Source organism: Schistocerca cancellata, chromosome 7 (genome assembly GCF_023864275.1).
Source record: "Schistocerca cancellata isolate TAMUIC-IGC-003103 chromosome 7, iqSchCanc2.1, whole genome shotgun sequence".
In the NCBI taxonomy this organism is placed as follows: Eukaryota; Metazoa; Arthropoda; class Insecta; order Orthoptera; family Acrididae; genus Schistocerca; species Schistocerca cancellata.
The window spans coordinates 128,083,502-128,104,688 of record NC_064632.1 but is presented as its reverse complement, the minus strand read 5'-3'; the positions used below and the strand labels follow the sequence as shown (position 1 = coordinate 128,104,688).

The 21,187-nt window shown below is 39.8% G+C and overlaps 1 protein-coding gene and 1 pseudogene across 1 annotated transcript in view; one reads left to right on the top strand and one right to left on the bottom strand.

Moving 5' to 3' along the window:
- Positions 1 to 21,187, bottom strand: part of LOC126092361 (sodium-coupled monocarboxylate transporter 1-like) — a 300,651-nt gene that overhangs the window by 39,114 nt on the left and 240,350 nt on the right. Inside the window, exon 12 of the mRNA XM_049907903.1 lies at positions 4,417 to 4,503. Within this exon, the coding sequence (XP_049763860.1) occupies positions 4,417 to 4,503 (87 nt within the window). The remainder of the gene's footprint in view (positions 1 to 4,416; positions 4,504 to 21,187) is intronic.
- LOC126093596 (5S ribosomal RNA) lies at positions 13,519 to 13,636 on the top strand (annotated as a pseudogene).

The following is a 21,187-nucleotide window of genomic DNA, read 5'->3' as shown; positions in this document are numbered from 1 at the left end:
CACACTGACAGAACCACAGGCACATAGACACAGGCAACAGAGCATGCACAATGGCGGCACTAGTACAGTGTATATCCACCTTTCGCAGCAATGCAGGCTGCTATTCTCCCATGGAGACGATCGTAGAGATGCTGGATGTAGTCCTGTGGAACGGCTTGCCATGCCATTTCCACCTGGCGCCTCAGTTGGACCAGCGTTCGTGCTGGACGTGCAGACCGCGTGAGACGACGCTTCATCCAGTCCCAAACATGCTCAATGGGGGACAGATCCAGAGATCTTGCTGGCCAGGGTAGTTGACTTACACCTTCTAGAGCACGTTGGGTGGCACAGGATACATGCGGACGTGCATTGTCCTGTTGGAACAGCAAGTTCCCTTGCCGGTCTAGGAATGGTAGAACGATGGGTTCGATGACGGTTTGGATGTACCGTGCACTATTCAGTGTCCCCTCGACGATCACCAGTGGTGTACGGCCAGTGTAGGAGATCGCTCCCCACACCATGATGCCGGGTGTTGGCCCTGTGTGCCTCGGTCGTATGCAGTCCTGATTGTGGCGCTCACCTGCACGGCGCCAAACACGCATACGACCATCATTGGCACCAAGGCAGAAGTGACTCTCATCGCTGAAGACGACACGTCTCCATTCGTCCCTCCATTCACGCCTGTCGCGACACCACTGGAGGCGGGCTGCACGATGTTGGGGCGTGAGCGGAAGACGGCCTAACGGTGTGCGGGACCGTAGCCCAGCTTCATGGAGACGGTTGTGAATGGTCCTCGCCGATACCCCAGGAGCAACAGTGTCCCTAATTTGCTGGGAAGTGGCGGTGCGGTCCCCTACGGCACTGTGTAGGATCCTACGGTCTTGGCGTGCATCCGTGCGTCGCTGCGGTCCGGTCCCAGGTCGACGGGCACGTGCACCTTCCGCCGACCACTGGCGACAACATCGATGTACTGTGGAGACCTCACGCCCCACGTGTTGAGCAATTCAGCGGTACGTCCACCCGGCCTCCCGCATGCCCACTATACGCCCTCGCTCAAAGTCCGTCAACTGCACATACGGTTCACGTCCACGCTGTCGCGGCATGCTACCAGTGTTAAAGACTGCGATGGAGCTCCGTATGCCACGGCAAACTGGCTGACACTGACGGCGGCGGTGCACAAATGCTGCGCAGCTAGCGCCATTCGACGGCCAACACCGCGGTTCCTGGTGTGTCCGCTGTGCCGTGCGTGTGATCATTGCTTGTACAGCCCTGTCGCAGTGTCCGGAGCAAGTACGGTGGGTCTGACACACCGGTGTCAATGTGTTCTTTTTTCCATTTCCAGGAGTGTAAATACTGAAAAAAACTGTGTGTGTCGATTTTCATTTAATTCCTCCAACTAATCAAATGTCTATTCAAGCCCATTAAAAAAATGATCCCCTAGAAAATGTAAGTGGCGCAAAATTTTTTGTCTATGGGTTCAGCAAGACTTAAAGTCAGACACACATATAAATAACTTGTCTACAAAACTATCATCTGTGTGCTATGGCCTAAGAATTTTAAAGGCTACATCAAGCAAAACAACAGTACTGCAAGCATACAATGCACAGTTCCACTCACTTATCTGATATGGGATTGTTTTATGGGGATACTCAACTCATAGTGTAAAGGTTTTTAGAATGCAAAAAATAGTTCTAAGAATAATTTGTGGCTTTAAAAAGATGGAGTCCTGTAAATCCCATTTCAGTGAGCTTGGTGTTCTAAATGTTCCAAATTTATTCATTTATGAAACTATCTTTTTTAACTTCGAAGAATGAAACTTGGTGGGGGTTTAGTGATGGTTTGGGCAGCCATATAATGGTGTTCTATAGGCTGCGTGCTTACTCTGCAAGGTCGCATTACTGCCAAGAACTATGTGGCAGTTTTGCTGATCATGTCCATTCCACTGTGCAATATTTGTTCCCTAAAGGTGATGCTGTGTTCCTGTTCACACAGCTCGCATTGTCCAGGACCATGAGAATGAATTGTCACATATCTCCTGGCTACCACGGTCACCAAATCTCAGTGTTATAGAGCTTTGGTGGTCTACTTTGGAAGTTTATGATTGCTATCCACCTTCATTATCGTTACCATAACTTGCCACTATTTTGCAGGAAGAAGGGAATAAGATACCCTTGAAAACCACACGGGACCTGTATTTATCCATTCCAAGATGACTGAAAGCTGTTTTGAATGACAAGGGATTGCCTACACTGTCTTGGGCATGGAACTGTGTTGTGCTTTTGGTTTCCAAATTTTTGTCCATCCCCTGCATACTGTATAGCAGTTGCCACAATACCAAAGTTTTCATTTTTGATCTAAGTCTGTACAGGATGCCTTAGAACTAACACCATGTATAATCCTGGTGTAAGAACTCTGTACATGCTGAAAAAAATAATTTTAATCCTGTCTTTGTATGCTCTATGGAAATGATTCTCATATGGCTGTAGTATGTTTCTTGATCCCCGTTGCTTAATGGTGCAATTCTGGGTGCTCTGCCAAGTCATTGTTTCCATTTTATGCACAGTATTTCGACAACTGACCCAGCCATCATCATTAAGTGCCGTTATTATGTGAATTTGCTGCCTGGACTTTAGCCAGACTGTGAATTGTTGTTGGTGTTGCCCCACTGTTTATAACCGAGTTTGAGCTCTGTGGACCATAGTCTTTAGGATTTCTTTGTGATGGATAGTGACGGCTAGAAACATGGAGATGAGGTCAGAATGCATAGGTTTTCTACACTGCCAGAAAAAAAAGTGCAACACTCTCAAGGATTGTGTTCAGTGGTATCTAGGTACAATATGTGTATACTGAGGGGTTGTAGTGTTAGTGATTCAGTTTCATTGACATAGATGATCAGACTGCACTCAGGAAGTCTGTCTATGCATCCTCAGTTTTGATCCTGCAGGCAGTTACTGTCTGAGTTTAGACATGTATGGTGTTTGCACCATTCATTCTATGGTATAACCATGATCCACCAATGAATAAATACTCCTGTTGAATAGCTTCAGTCATTTGAGAGAGGTCAGACTGTGGGCCTGTGGGAAACTGGATGCATGTGTTGACAGACTGGAGCACATGTTGGGCACAGTGTAATGGTGGTGTGCCACAGTGGTCTGTGAAACATTCCCTCATGGTAGATCAGGTTCTGGACCTCTGCGCAGCACAGATGCACATCAAGATTGATGCAGTGTGCAAACAGTGGTGGCTAACCGAACATCATCCAGGAATGAGATCTGGGCACTAGTTTCACCTTCTGTGTCATCAGGGACCATCAGGAACTGTTTGCTTGCAACAGATCTCAGAGCATATGTCATTCTGGCTACACTTCCGCTGACACCGTGACACTGACAATTGTGATTACTCATGGTTACATCAGATCTTTCTGCAGGTTAAAGTAACCAGTGTCCACTACTTTTTGCACAGACTGTTATCCCCTTGCTAATGCCATTTCTTCAACACGAAAGTGATGTGCTTTTTCAGCAGGACAATCCACATCCACTTATGTTTGCTGCAATGTAGTGTGCTCTTCATGGTGTACAATTGCCCTGCCCAGTACATCACCAGATCTCTCGCCAATAGAACTCATATGGGGCATGATGAAGCAGGAAGTTACTCATTCCTTAGAGGCTACAAAAACCACTGCCAAACTGCAACAAAAGGTGCAAAGTAGTGGGGACAAGCTATCTCATCTGGCACTTTTATGAATGTTCGCACGTGAGAACACACATCTGCATTACCGCCAGATGGGATACACTGTGTGCAACTGTTTGGCACACTTTGTTGTGATGTGTGTTTCATTCTAGAACTCAGAGTTATTATTAAATGAGTTTCCAAATAATCACTTATAAGTTGAGCATTAACATAATTTTCTTCTTCTTCTTCTTCTTCTTCTTTTTTTGATCCTACACTTTTCCCCACACTTCATGAGAAACAGTTCCACACGCTTCAGTGGAATACATATTCTTTCTATTGATTCAGCACATGCACCTGACTTCAAAGCATTATCTTCCCCCCCACCCCACCACCCCTGCCCCCTATTTTCGAAAACGTTGTCACAAGCAGTAATAGCAGTGTCGGTGGCAGGGAATGCATATTATTGGGGTCCTGAGAGGGAATGGTAATTTCATCAGCACTCCCGTATAGTGCCACTTTACCAAAATAGACTCAACCTGTCTGACAACTGACTTCTCCATATGGGTATGAAATTTCAATCATAGATGTACGTGCATGTCTGAATGTGGAATTTTGCAGAAAACTCTCAGTTTTGTTGTTAACATTGCTCTTTGGAAGCATTATGATTTGGCTAATTACAGTAAGGCTACTACAGTCATTTAACTTCTAGAAACTAAGTGAAATAATGAGGGGACTGTACAAAGTAAATGTAATTTCACTGCTTACCTTGGCATTGACCCATGGGAAGAACATCCCAGTGGTAAAAAGTGCCAATGATGGTCCGTGTGACATTGATCCTAGAGAAATAGCCATCTGTAAGAAAGGAAGAGATACATCAGTTGATTTGAAGAAAGAAACAGTATTAAAGTTAGGGTGCTCTATTACAACCAGTACCAAGCTTAGCAAGCAGAAGAAGCATCCAAAATCTTTACAGATTTAAAAAGCAGACAACATTGTTTTCTGTTTGGCATTACAATGATTATGTTACTATAGACATATAATGCAGATTTCATGTTAAGGACAAACAAAACAGAAGCAGAAGTGATGAGTAGCTGAAAACAAGAAAGATAAAAAGGAGAACATTAATATAGCAGGAAAAATAGCAGGCACGGTGGTAACTATCCATTTTAGTTTTGTCACAGTTTCTGTAAACCAGGTGTATGCTGTAGGTCCACATACATTTAGTGCAAATTTTTGATTGCAAAGAATTTGACAGGGAAAACCATATTAGGACTTGATTTTCTGAAACATTGCTGCATCGTACCACTTTTGAAGGAGAGATTTGCATTTGTGAATTTGAAGCACAAGAAGATCAAATTAAAATTCGCAGATAACGTAAAAATGTCAGGAGAAGGGAGTTATTCATTAGACCTGGTTGTCACTGAAAAAAAGAGGGAATGGCATTACAGAATAAAGAGGAACGAGTGGGAGAAGCAGCAGGTGAAGTTAACTGCAAACGAGGGAGAGACTGTGATGAGGTTCCATCAGGTGATTTGATGGAAACTGTGACTCAAGTTTTGATCACAGAAAGTACTCTAATTGATTATGTAGAAGATAATGAAGAATGGGAAGATATGTGGACCAGCAAATCAGAAGAGGGAGTGTCAGAATACTTAGAATGCAATGCAGTGGAAGAGAAGTATCTCATTTTTATCCTGAGGAGATTTGTTGATGCCCTGTTAAATGTGTCAAAAGATGAAGAGAGGACAACTGAGTTTTAGAAGTTGGAAAGTGTTCAGATGTGCTACAGAGGTGAAAGGGAAGAACAATGAAGACATAGCAGCTAGTGACTGCAGAGACGATCTGTGGAGTAACCTATTCAATGGAAATAAATGGAAAGTAAATCTGTGTTCAGAATTTCAGGAATGTGAAGAATCTTAGTGAGGTCACTTTAAATGAAAATAGCATAGCAGAATGTGAGAGAGATTAGATAATGAAGATTATTGAAGAAGAGAAACTGTAGACTATCCACTTGTTGGATATAAATGCCACCAGGAAACTGTAAAATTAGCACTGGATAAGATAAGTACAAAAGCTAAGAAAAAGAAGAAAAATCAATGAAAACTGAAAAGAAAGACGAAGCTTATTTGAGCAAGAAGGTTTTGTTATCATGGAAACAATCAAAGAAGAGCCAATCTAAGCAGTAAATTCTTTTATGTATTTTATGGACCTTACCACATCCTGAAAATTGTTCACCACAACAGTGTATAATTTAGAAAGTCTATAAAGCCGCAAATCAATTGTAAATAGCCACATTTCATGTGCCATGATGTTTAGGGAATGAGAAGTTTTAAAGAATTGAGCAGAGACATGACATACATCCTGAGCTCTATTGCAAAATGATGTGGTAATAACATAAAGTAATCACATATAAAAGTAAAAGAGTCAATGAGGTCATAAAAGAGATTTTTTGCATGGAACAAGTCCAAGTAACATCAGAAGTCAGGAAGACAGTATAAGAGGCACTGAGAAAAGAAGCATTAAACAGATCATTGGTTGTAGTTGCCCAATGATGAAGATGTGTGTATTGCTTGAGGTTTATTTTTATATCTTCACCAGATGTGAAGAAGCACTGAGCAGGAAGCCATGGAGCTTAATAGTCTGAATTTATATGAGTGACATTAGGTAGCAATGAGATGACAATATTTTAAGGACAGCAGACATGAAGGAATGCTGCATTGTGAGGATTGTTGATGAGTAAAACAATTCACTGATTTATATGAGTATTTGCCAGTATGATGAGAGTATGAGAACCCTATTCATGTCTCCAACAACACCTGAGGAATTATCTGTCATTATAAAAAGGTTACCCAATAAGTATTCAGCAGGTACTGATGAAATACCAGATATAATCATCAAAGCAAGTGTAACATCTATTGTAGAACCATTAACGGATATTTTCAATTCATAATTCGTGAGTGGTATCTTCCGGAAAAATCTGAAAATGGCAAAAATGACACCACTGTACAAGAAAGGGGACAAACATGAAGCTGCAAATTATAGACCTGTATCAGTATTGACAGGCTTTGGTAAAATTCTTGAAAAACTATTTCTTAGAAGGCTGACAGCCTTTCTAAATAAAGAAAATGTAATAAGTGATGCGTGACACGGATTCAGAAATGGCAGATCAACACAGTCAGCTATTCATACCTTCTTAAATGAAATTCTAACTGCAGTAGATAATAAACAACATGTGTCTGGCATATTTCTTGACCTTAGTAAAGCATTAGATGTAACTGATCATAATACTCTGTTGTTGAAGCTAGGTAATTATGGAATACGAGGCCTGCCAAACAAGTGGATACATTCCAACCTTCATGATCGTCAACAGATCACTCAAATAAAATACAAAGACATAAAAACACAAAAAAATTGTAATTTTTACAGTAATGCACAAAACATTACATATGCAGTTTCTCAAGGGTCAGTCCTTGGGCCAATTCTTTTCATTCTTTATGTTAATGATTTGTCAGAAAAAATAACTAAAGGGACAACAGTACTTTTTGCAGATGACACAAATATTCTAATCAAATCACGTGATGAGGAAAGCCTACAAAAAACAGCTACAGGTATAATACAAAATTTGACACAATGGTTCAGAACAAACAAGCTAATAATAAATAATGAAAAAACAGTGACAGTCAATTTCCACAATTCACAGAAACTACATCCTGCAAGACCAATTTTTAAAATTGATGGAAAAACTGTCTCATCTGTGAGCGACACAAAATTTTTAGGTATACATATTCAGCAAAACCTAAAATGGGAGACACATCTTAACCATGTAAATAAAAAGCTAAACACACTTACATACACAGTAAGAATCCTCGCACAAAATACAAGCCATGCGTCTGTGGTCACAATGTACCTTGGCAGTATTCAGTCACTGCTGATGTATGGCATTATCTTTTGGGGGAACTCTGTAGGTACAAACAAAACATTTAGGCTACAGAAAAAGATTGTTAGAATAATAAACCATGCTAAGTACAGAGACTCCTGTAGACCAAAATTTAAAAATATCAGTATACTGCCTCTTCCTTGCTTATATATGTATGAAATATTAAATTTCACAAAAGGAAGTATTTTGAAAGATGGAAATATCTTCAAGTATAACTGTGATTACCACCCTCATGATACTAGGCAGAAGCATTACTTGCATGTCAATACAGTAAGTACAAACATTTGTAAGAGAGGAGTGTATCATACTGGCATAATGATGTACAATCACATGACATCCTATTCGAAATAGATGCAAAATTTACAAAAGTTTAAAGTGAAACTGAAAGAGTACTTGCTTGACCACTGCTTCTATTCTGTTTCCAAGTTTTTAGAGTACCAGAAAAGTGTAGTGTAATTGCTCAAATATTCTTAATAAGTCTATCGTTTTATTTTATTACATTAAATTTGTCATCAATATTTATCCTTTCAAAATAACAATGTGTATGATGTTGTATATACTGTACCAACCTGACTTGTCCTACATCGTTTGTGCAAAATATGTACCTAAACACGATTTACAGGACCAATAAAGAAATACAAATACAAATAATATTCGTGTATCTCCATGTAATGTTGATAGGGCAGAGAGCTGAGCTTTTGGTGGAAAACCTTTATGAAAGCAAAAGAATAAGAGATAATAAAAGAGTGAAATCAACCCAACCAATTTTGAAGAAAGGAGTAAGTTAATTATGGAGTTACAATAAAAGAAAGGCAGACCACAAACCAGTGCGAATGTGAAATAAGGTAACCATTAAGGGTAAGAGATGATAAGGTAAGGAACCACCAAAGCAAATAACATGTAAAGCAAAATAATTTTTTATTATAATTTTCAAGTATGAGTTGAGAACCATATTATGCTTGCACTTATGTTTCAGATTAGGCATTAGCATAATTTAGAGAACCCATAGTATAAGTAATAAAATGAATTCTTAAGTTGAAAGGTGATGGATGTATGGAGGATTTAACTTACTGGGTGGAACATAATGAATGGAAGGGTCAGAAGGTAGATAGGACAGTGAAATAATAAAATATGTAGGGTGGCCACAACAGATTTAGGCAAGTGTGCAGGTTATTACGTGTCATGTACTACATATCAGTATACCTCTATGTGTAACTAGTAGTACAAGTGAGCAATAAATAATTTCACCTGAGCTTCCAATGAAACATACTTATACATACAAGTAAAACAATTAGTTTAAATATTTGAAATAAGAGAAGTGTGATCAAAACTTAATTAACATGCTGTAAATTAAGTGTATAAGGATAAATCTTTGAAAGAATAAAATCCATTTAAGAATTAACAGTCATGCATAATAAGAAATAGGTGAGATAAGTGAGAATATTTTGTACTGTTGTTAAATTGGAATGTAATTTTAAACATTTTATTATTGAAGAAATTGTAATAGGAGTGAAATATGTTTATATTTTACTTTTCTGGATAGTGATATTAATGTATGTATTGTAAATTGTTTGAGGTCACACGTCACATGTAGGAAGGAGGTAGGAAAATGCTGTACATGGTAGAAGGGATGAGAGAGTTGGAAAGAGTAACCAAAGTGTTATGGCCCAATGGTAGTCAGATGCACTCCCAGTTGCACAAAAAATCAGTACAGAAGGTTGTTCAGTTTCAGCACATGCCACAACATGGTTATCACCCACTAATCAGACAACTTCTGCAACTTTCTTGCTAACTACCTACTTGCCACTGAATGAGCCAGTTGTGCTAGCTGTAACCCCAAGTGAATTCCGAGCATCCAACACTGCCTCGACTGATTGAAAGCAGAACCAGACATTCTGAGGTTTGACTACCACAAGACAGGCATGCTGCAGCAGTCTTGTCATCAATCAAAATAATGATGTCACATGGGAACTGCACGTAGGTACCATCAATGAGTCACTATGTTTTGCACATATGATCAATGTACTGTATTTTTAGACATAATGCACACCGAAATGGTCACAATCATATTTGCGATTACCAGTGTGTGTGTGTGTGTGTGTGTGTGTGTGTGTGTGTGTAACAGAACGGTAAGGAGAAACGTTATGTTGAGAAATTTGAGATAGTTTACCTTCTGGTCAAACTAATGTTAATGTACCACAGCAAACTACATTCATTACCATGAACCCTGAACACAGAAACCAATCCCGTACCTCTCATATCAAACCAATTACTATGCCAATCTCATATGACATACTAGTTTTGTGGTTGTAACTGATGATAATACATAGTGTTCTTTCAGGAACTTTTTAATGTACTTTTGTGTATTATATTTTTGGATAACAGAGACTGTTCTGTAGATCTTGATTATAAAGTGTATGACCTCTACTGAGATATCTGTAAAATTTTATTGTTTTAACTTGTTTAAATATGATCTTGCGTGGAGAGCACACAAATGATGTAATGTTTGACTCCACCATTTTGCATTAATTGGAAATTTGTGGTAACATCCTATGGGACCAAACTGCTAAGGTCATTGGTCCCTAAGCTTACACACTACTTAAACTAACTTACACTAAGGATAACACACACACCCACGCCCGAGGGAGGACTCGAACCTCAGAGAGGGGTAGCCTTGTGGACAGTGACAAGGCGCCTCAGACTGCACGACTAACCCACACGGCACTTTGCATTAATATTTACTTAATATCTGACCATGCCAGTTCTGTCACTGTTTATAGATATGTACGGCAATTGTATGCACAGTGACACAAGTGTAGTTTCCATTTGGAAATTGAATTCATGAATGTTGTATATACCTTGACTTCTACACATGTTTTGTGCTAAGTGTGTTGTATATGCAGGGTGTTCTCGAAAATTATGCACATTGTGTGTGTGTGTACTTTTCATTTATGCAATAAATGTAAATCTTTGTGTTCTAATGGTTGATATCTATGTGCAAAATTTACTTTAGTGCTGTAAATTTAATTGTAGAATATAAGATGGTTAGCTGTTCCAATGTCTGGTTAGAAACTACGTTTAGTGTGATCCAGGAAGGAGGACATGTATGTAATAGTTTTCTCTTCCCCCTCAGGATGTTTGATATAGATGAGACCTCTTGTCTCTCACCATTATGGTGCTTAATTTCAGTGAGTATCCATGCAGGTGCACCTGTCACTATCACTTCATGGATGTTTTACCTTATTACAGTGGCTGTGGTTTGTATTCCACTGCTAGCCAAATAATGGCCAGCACAAGAGTTATGGCAGTTGGATGGAAACACACACTGAAATTGGTCACCCTGATGATGGGTTTCGAGGGTGACCATCAAAATCAATCATTCTGATGGTTTTGGGACTCACCAAAATCTTCCCCCAGAGGGAACAGAAAACTGTTACCATACAAGTAGCCTATCTACCAGAAATATCAATGTCTAGCCATATTATGTGTACTGAATAATCATATTTGTGACACTTAAGTAACATTTGGACATCATACATACATACATACATTAATCCTTGTTCCATAGACCGTAAATACGACATTTCTTAATAATGTGGAATGTGTCACTTTAACATAAGTTTTCTTTACACAAAATAATTTTTAATTTTTTGTTTACAGTTACTACTTCGTACCTAAGAATTCATTTATTTAGTAGAAGCAGTTGCCATTCAGAAATTCTTTTAATTTTCTTTTAAATGTTGGTTGGCTATCTGTCAGACATTTGATACTATTTGGCAAATGACCAAAGATTTTTGTGGCAGCATAATTCACCCTTTTCTGTGTCAAAGTGAGATTTAATCCAGAATAGTGAAGATCATCCTTTCTTCTTATGTTGTAGCTATGCATTTGGCTGTTATTTTTGAACTGGGATGGGTTATTAATGACAAATTTCATAAGTGAATATATGTTTTGTGAAGGTACTGTGAACATCTTGAGTTCCTTAAATAAATGTCTGCAAGGTGATCTAGGGTGGGCTCCAGCTATTATTCTGATTACATGCTTTTGTGCAATGAATACTTTCTCTCTTAATGATGAATTGCCCCTAAACATGACGCCATATGAAAGCATTGAATGAAAATAGGCATAGTAGGCTAATTTACTGATACGCTTATCACCAAAATTTGCAATAAGTAATAGCATAAGTAGCTGAACCAAACCATTTCAGCAGATCATCGATGTGTTTCTTCCAATTTAATTTCTCATCAATGCACACACCCAAAAATTTTCAGTATTCTTCCTTAGCAACAGACATCTGTTCATAGTCTATATTTATCATTGGTGTTATGCAATTTACTGTACAGAATTGTTTAAACTATGTTTTGTCAAAATTTAGTGAGAGTCCATTTGCAGAGAACCACTTAATAATTTTCTGAAAGGCATTATTGCAATTTCCTCAACTGATTCTTGCTTGTTGGGTGTGATTATTATACTGGTGGCAACAGCAGAAAGAACTAGCTTTGCAGCTTCGTGAATACAGAGTGGTTAGTCGTTAATACACTACTGGCCATTAAAATTGCTGTACCATAAAGATGACATGCTACAGATGCGAAATTTAATTGATAGTAAGAAGATGCTGTGATATGCAAATGATTAGCTTTTCAGAGCATTCACACAAGGTTGGCACCATTGGCGACACCTAAAACGTGCTGACATGAGGAAAGTTTCCAACCGATTTCTCATACACAAACAGCAGTTGACTGGCCTTGCATGGTGAAAAGTTGTTGTGATGCCTCGTGTAAGGAGGAGAAATGTGTACCATCACATTTTCGTCTTTGATAAAGGTCGGATTGCAGTCTATCGCAATTGCGGTTATCATATCGCGACATTGCTGCTCATGTTGGTCGAGATCCAATGACTGTTAACAGAATATGGAATTGGTGGGTTCAGGAGGGTAATACAGAATGCGGTTCTGGATCCCAATGGCCTTGTATCACTAGCAGTCGACATGACAGGCATCGTATCCACATGGCTGTAGCGGATTATGAAGCCACGTCTCAATCCCTGAGTCAACAGATGGGGACATTTGCAAGACAACAACCATCTGTACGAACAGTCTGATGATGTTTGCAGCAGCATGGACTATCAGCTTGGAAACCATGGCTGCGGTTACCCTTGATGCTGCATCACAGACATTAGTGCCTGCGATGGTGTACTCAATGATGAACCTGGGTGCACGAACAGCAAAATGTCATTTTTTTGGATGAATCCAGGTTCTGTTTACAGCATCATGATGATCACATCCGTGTTTGGCGACATCATGGTGAATGCACATTGGAAGCATGTATTCGTTGTCACCATACTGGCATATCACCTGGTGTGACAGTATGGGGTGCCACTTCTTGTTGGCATTGACGGCACTTTGAACAGTGGACGTTACATTTCAGATGTGTTACGACCCGTGGCTCTACCCTTCATTCGATCCCTGCAAAACCCTACATTTCAGCAGGATAATGCACGAACGCATATTGCAGGTCCTGTACGGGCCTTTATGGATACAGAAAATGTACAACTGCTGCCCTGGTCAGCACATTCTCCATATCCCTCACCAATTGCAAACGTCTGGTCAATGGTGGCCGAGCAACTGGCCCATCACAATACACCAGTTACTACTCTTGATGAACTGTGGTATCGTGTTGAAGCTGCGTGGGCAGCTGTACCTGTACACTCCATCCAAGCTCTGTTTGACTCAATGCCCAGGCGTATCAAGGCCGTTATTACGGCCAGAGGTGGTTGTTCTGGGTACTGATTTGTCAGGATCTATGCACCCAAATTGCGTGAAAGTGTAATCACATGTCAGTTCTAGTATAATATATTTGTCCAATGAATACCCATTTATCATCTGCATTTCTTCTTGGTTTAGCAATTTTAATGGCCAGTAGTGTATATATTGCAACGGCCTTGCTGCAGTGGATACACCGGTTCCCATGAGATCACCGAAGTTAAGCACTGTCGGGCGTGGTCAACACTTGGATGGGTGTCCATCCAGGCTGCCATGCGCTGTTGCCATTTTTCTGGCTGAACTCAGCCTCGTGATGCCAATTGAGGAGCTACTCGACCGAATAGTAGCAGCTTCAGTCAAGAATGCCATCATAACGACCGGAAAAGCGGTGTGCTGACCACACGCCCCTCCTATCTGCATCCTCCACTGAGGATGACATGGCAGTTGGATGGTCCCGATGGGCCACTTGTGGCCTGTAGACAGAGTGGTAGTGTATGTGTTAAGAACAATAAGGGACTCAAGACTGAACCCTGTGGGACATCATTCTTGATACCTCCCCAGTTAGAAGACTCTGCTGGTTTTTGCAGACTATCTATGCTGTTAATTTCAACCTTCTGAATTTTTCCAGTTAAGACTGAATTAAACCATTTGTGGACTGTCCTGCGCATACCACAATACTTAAGCTTGTTGTTGTTGTTGTTGTTGTTGTTGTTGTTGTCTTCAGTCCTGAGACTGGTTTGATGCAGCTCTCCATGCTACTCTATACTGTGCAAGTTTCTTCATCTCCCAGTACTTACTGCAACCTACATACTTCTGAATCTGCTTAGTGTATTCATCTCTTGGTCTCCCTATATGATTTTTACCCTCCACGCTGCCCTCCAATGCTAAATTTGTGATCCCTTGATGCCTCTGAATATGACCTACCAACCGGTCCCTTCTTCTTGTCAAGTTGTGCCACAAACTTCTCTTCTCCCCAGTCCTATTCAATGCTTCCTCATTAGTTATGTGATCTACCCATCTAATCTTCAGCATTTTTCTGTAGCACCACATTTCGAAAGCTTCTATTCTTTTCTTGTCTAAACTATTTATCGTCCGTGTTTCACTTCCATACATGGTTACACTCCATACAAATACTTTCAGAAACAACTTCCTGACACTTAAACCTACACTCGATGTTAACAAATTTCTCTTCTTCAGAAACGCTTTCCTTGCCATTGTTAGTCTACATTTTATATCCTCTTTACTTCAACCAACATCAGTTATTTTGCTCCCCAAATAGCAAAACTCCTTTACTACTTTAGGTGTCTCATTTCCTAATCTAATTCCCTCAGCATCACCCGACTTAATTCGACTACCTTCCATTATCCTCATTTTGCTTTTGTTGATGTTCATCTTAAACCCTCCTTTCAAGACACTGTCCATTCCGTTCAACTGCTCTTCCAAGTCCTTTGCTGTCTCTGACAGAATTACAATGTCATCGGCAAACCTCAAAGTTTTTATTTCTTCTCCATGGACTTTAATACCTACTCCAAATTTTTCTTTTGTTTCCTTTACTGCTTGCTCAATATACAGATTGTATAACATCAGGGACAGGCTACAACCCTGTCTCACTCCCTTCCCAACTGCTGCTTCCCTTTCATGCCCCTTGACTCTTATAACTGCCATCTGGTTGCTGTACAAATTGTAAATAGCCTTTTGCTCCCTGTATTTTACCCCTGCCACCTTTAGAATTTGAAAGAGAGTATTCCAGTCAACATTGTCAAAAGCTTTCTCTAAGTCCACAAATGCCAGAAATGTATGTTTGCCTTTCCTTAATCTATTTTCTAAGATAAGTTGTTGGGTCAGTATTGTCTCACATGTTCCAACATTTCTGCAGAATCTAAACTGATCTTCGCCGAGGTCGGCTTCTACCGTTTTTCCATTCGTCTGTAAAGAATTCGCATTAGTATTTTGCAGCTGTGGCTTATTAAACTGATAGTTCAGTAATTTTCACATCAGTCAACACCTGCTTTCTTTGGGATTGGAATTATTATATTCTTCTTGAAGTCTGGGGGTATTTCTCCTGCCTCATACATCTTGCTCACCAGATGGTATAGTTTTGTCAGGACTGGCTCTCCCAAGGCCGTCAGTAGTTGCAATGGAATGTTGTCTACTCCCGGGGCCTTGTTTCGACTCAGGTCTTTCAGTGCTCTGTCAAACTCTTCATGCATTATTGTATCTCCCATTTCATCTTCATCTACATCCTCTTCCATTTCCATAATATTGTCCTCAAGTACATCGCCCTTGTATAGACCCTCTATATACTCCTTCCACCTTTCTGCTTTCCCTTCTTTGCTTAGAACTGGGTTTCCATCTCAGCTCTTGATATTGTTACAAGTGGCTCTCTTTTCCCCTAAGGTCTCTTTAATTTTCCTGTAGGCAGTATCTATCTTACCCCTAGTGAGATAAGCCTCTACATCCTTACATTTGTCCTCTAGCCATCCCTGCTTAGCCATTTTGCACTTCCCATCGATCTCATTTTTGAGACGTTTGTATTCCCTTTTGCCTGCTTCATTTACTGCATTTTATATTTTCCCCTTTCATCAATGAAATTCAATATTTCTTCTGTCACCCAAGGATTTCTACTAGCCCTCGTCTTTTTACCTACTTGATCCTCTGCTGCTTTCACTACTTCATCCCTCAGAGCTACCCATTCTTCTTCTACTGTATTTCTTTCCCCCATTCTTGTCAATTGTTCCCTTATGCTCTCCTTGAAACTCTGTACAACCTCTGGTTTAGTCAGTTTATCCACGTCCCATCTCCTTAAATTCCCACCTTTTTGCAGTTTCTTCAGTTTTAATCTACAGTTCATAACCAATAGAGTGTGGTGAGAGTCCACATCTGCACCTTGAAATGTCTTACAATTTAAAACCTGGTTCCTAAATCTCTGTCTTACCATTATATAATCTATCTGATACCTTCTAGTATCTCCAGGATTCTTCCATGTATACAACCTTCTTTTATGATTGTTGAACCAAGTGTTAGCTATGATTAAGTCATGCTCTGTGCAAAATTCTACCAGACGGCTTCCTCTTTCATTTCTCTCCCCCAATCCATATTCACCCACTATGTTTCCTTCTCTCCCTTTTCCTACTCTCGAATTCCAGTCACCCATGACTATTAAATTTTCATCTCCCTTCACTACCTGAATAATTTCTTTTATCTCATCATACATTTCATCAATCTGTTCGTCATCTGCAGAGCTAGTTGGCATATAAACTTGTACTACTGTCGTAGGCATGGGCTTTGTGTCTATCTTGGCCACAATAATGCGTTCACTATGCTGTTGGTAGTAGCTTACCCACACTCCTATTTTTTTATTCATTGTTAAACCTACTCCTGCATTACCGCTATTTGATTTTGTATTTATAACCCTGTATTCACCTGACCAAAAGTCTTGTTCCTCTGGCCACCGGACTTCACTAATTCCCACTATATCTAACTTCAACCTATCCATTTCCCTTTTTAAATTTTCTAACCTACCTGCCCGATTAAGGGATCTGACATTCCACGCTCCGATCCATAGAACGACAGTTTTCTTTCTCCTGATAACGACGTCCTCCTGAGTAGTCCCCGCCCGGAGATCCGAATGGGGGACTATTTTACCTCCAGAATATTTGACCCAAGAGGACACCATCATCATTTAACCATACAGTAAAGCTGCATGCCCTCGGGAAAAATTACGGCCGTAGTTTCCCCTTGCTTTCAGCCGTTCGCAGTACTAGCACAGCAAGGCGGTTTTGGTTAGTGTTGCAAGGTCAGATCAGTCAATCAGTCAATTATCCAGACTGTTGCCCCTGCAACTACTGAAAAGGCTGCTGCCCCTCTTCAGGAACCACATGTTTGTCTGGCCTCTCAACAGATACCCCTCCGTTGTGGCTGCACCTACGGTACGGCCATCTGTATAGCTGAGGCACGCAAGCCTCCCCACCAACGGCAAGGTCCATGGTTCATGGGGGTAAGCTTATCTAGAATAATATCATGATTCACACAATCAAAAGCCTTTGAGAGATCACAAAATATCCCAATGGGTGATGTTCAGTTATTCAATGCATTAATGTTTGCTCAGTCAAAGCATAGATAGCATTTTCTGTTGGAAAGCCTTTCTGAAAACCAACTTGACATTTTGTTAGTACTTCATTTTTACAAATATGTGATGCTACTTTTAATACATTGCTTTTTCAGGTCTTTTGGGTAAAGTTGTCAGAAGTGAAATTGGGCAGTAGTTGTTAGCATCAGATCTATCCCCTTTTTTATGCAATGGTTTAACAATAGCATATTTCAATTTATCTGGAAAAATGCCCTGTTTCAGTGAGCTACTACATATGTTGCTGAGAATCCTACTTATTTGTTGAGAATAAGCTGCAAGTACTCTGTTGAAAATGCCATCAGTTCCATATGAGCTTTTACTTTTGAGTGAATTTATTATTTTACTATTTTCAGTAGGAGAGGTGGGTTGACTTTCAATTTTATCAAATTGCATAGGTACTGCCTCTTCCATATACTGCCTTGCATTTTCTAATGAATAGCTGGATCCTATTTTCTCTACAACACTTAAAAATGATTATTAAAAATGTTTTCTACTTCTGACTTCTTGTTAACAAACTTTTTATTGTGTCTCTAAAAAGAAAGATGATGAGACTTACCAAACAAAAGCGCTGGCAGGTCGATAGACACACAAACAAACACAAACATACACAAAAAATTCAAGCTTTCGCAACAAACGGTTGCTTCGTCAGGAAAGAGGGAAGGAGAGGGAAAGACGAAAGGATGTGGGTTTTAAGGGAGAGGGTAAGGAGTCATTCCAATCCCGGGAGCGGAAAGACTTACCTTAGGGGGAAAAAAGGACAGGTATACACTCGCACAGTGTCTTTCCCTTTTTCTTAATACAGTGCAGTAGTTTTTATAATGTTTCACTGTTTTGGGATCGTTACTTCTCGTAGCTATAAGATACATTTCCCTTTTCTGCTTACAAGATATTTTTATCCCTTTAGTAAGCCATGGCTTTTTAGGTGGTTTCTTGCAATTATATTTGACTGTTTTCTTAGGGAAACTGTTTTCAAATATACTCAAAAAAGTATCATGAAATAGGTTAAATTTTAAATCAGCATCATGTTCCCTGTACACCTCATCCCAGTCTAATTGTTGCAAGCTTACCCTAAAATTTTGAATTGTTAAATCATTAATTGAATGCACAATTTTGGAGGACTGTCTTGCAGTGCTGCATGGTGCTATATCATATACTGTAACTAGCTGTGCATCATGATCAGACAGACCATTCTTAACAGGAAAAGCTTTTATTTGATTAAATTTATCTTGGTCTATGAAACCATTATCTATCAGTGTGCTACTTTTCTGTACCACCCGAGTAGGAAAATCAATAACTGATGTCAAATTGAAAGAACCAAGTAATACTTCAAGGTCAAGCTTTCTATCGGATTCTTTCAGGAAATCTACACTAAAATCTCCACAAATAATAATTTCCTTTCTTCTGTCTGACACATAGCACACCAAAGAATCCAAGTTTTTCAAAAATAGTTTAAAATTTCCCAATTGGGACCTGTACATGGCTACAATTATTAAAGTGCAATTATTTAGTTTAAGTTCACATGCACATGCTTCTATATGTTACTCTACACAAAATTTTTTAGTTTCCAAATTTTTCACAGATTTTAACATAGATGGCAACTCCTCCTCTCTCCATAGTGTCTCTACTTACATGTGCTGAAAGCTTATATCTACCTACATTTACTATTTCCATAACTGTGACTATATGATATTCAGACAGGCAGAGTACATCTCTTCCACCCTCAGTTTCTATATCTTCTAAACAAACCAGAAGCTCATCTACTTTGTTTTTTAATCCCCTGATATTCTGATGCAATATATTAACATTATTTTTCACTGTGCTTTTATGTGAATCTTGTGACATACTAACACTATTTTTCACTGTACTGTTATGAGACTCTTGTTAGCTTAACAGCTAATGGTCTTATGCAAATTAATTTATGTTATGTAGCTGATACTTCTAGTAGCTTAAGCTTAAACAACGCATTAGTGTCTAATGGTAACTGCAGTGAAGCACTTCATACAGGTAGCTGTGCTTTTGTAAAAAAATCAACAATACAAACACAATTAAATGTCTAACAGTGTTCCACCAAAACATTCAGTGTATCAAAAACAAAGTGCAGCAACTTGAAGTTGAGTTGCAAACTTTAAATAGTTCTGTTATATGCATCACTGAGCAGTGGTGCAAGGAAAGTGAAATTGCCTATGTAACTGTACCCTCTTATACAGGGTGTCCCATTTATCTTGACTACCCTAAATAACTGTTTGTCCAGATGCAAATTACAAAATGTTTCAAGCAAATGTTCTTTAGCCGTCAGGGGGTCATCAATCAGCATGATTGCCTTCATTGTAGCTTTGTTTTTTTCAAAGATATGAACAGCGGTATGACTTTTTTAAATGGCACCCTGTATTTTTTATTCGGTAATTCATTTCCTCTCCTAAAGAATTATTCAGAAATGTATCACAGTGCACCATTCACTGAAACACAACATTATTAATTACACAACATTGACTTTAGCCTGGGATCACAAACTTGTCCACTTGCTGGAGTTGTCAGAAAACAAATGAAACAAATGCTGGCCGGAGTGGCTGAGCGGTTCTAGGCACTTCAGTCTGGAACCGTGCGACCGCTACGGTTGCAGGTTCGAATCCTGCCTCAGCATGGTCCTTAGGTTAGTTAGGTTTAAGTAGTTCTAGGGGACTAATGATCTCAGATGTTAAGTCCCATAGTGCTCAGAGCCATTTGAACCTTTTTTGAAAACCAAATAAAAAAACATAACACAAAATTGACTTTGAATCTCCTGTACCATTGCCCAGGAGTAGAACATTCAAAGGTGCTCAAAGTGGTGACCCTGGACATAAATACACTGGTGCACTCATTGAATGAAAGAATTATTTACTGCTTCCAGTGTTGCCTGCTGAAGAGAATTACAGGCAAGCACGACACGTTCCTACATGTCCTCTGGAGTTGTTGGAATATCACAATAGACAACGTCTTTAATGCATTCCCAAAGAAAGAAGTCCAGAGGATTTAAATCAGGAGACCTAGCAGGTCAAGTAACTGTTCCTCCTCGACCAATCCATAGGGCAGCATACCTTCAGTTCAGAACACGACGAGAACGCAAGGCATTATGTGCTGGACATCCATCGTGTTGATACCACATAAGCATTCTGGTTCTTAGCGACACTTCATCCAGAAGAGGAGGAAGAATTTGTCTGACGAAGTTGGCATACGCTGTGCCGTTTGGACTACCATTGATGAAATAAGGGCCAATAATTGTATTACCAAGCATCCCACACCAGACGTTAACTCGCCATTGACACTGATGTTCCACCTGTCTAAGACATCATGGTTTGTCGCTGGACCAATAATGCATGTTGTTTCAGGTTGGCGAGGATTTGCTGCTGTACCCACTGCAAGAACAGTACATGATTCTGGAAATCATTCCCATGCACTTCATGATGTAGGTGTACATGGTAAGGACAGAACCAGTGACATGTAAGAATACAATGTACATTGATTTTAGGAATGCCAATCTTGTGTTCAAGCTGTCGTGGGCTCACATGTGGATTCACAGCAATGGAAACAAGAACAGTAACTTCGGCAGCTTCATCTGTGCGAGTGCTACGATGAGTGCATTCTTGTGGGTTGAAACTTTCCTAAAGTGTCGCAACAACATAAGAAAACATCCATCGGGAAGGTGAGTTCGTGTCAGGATATCGCTCTCTGT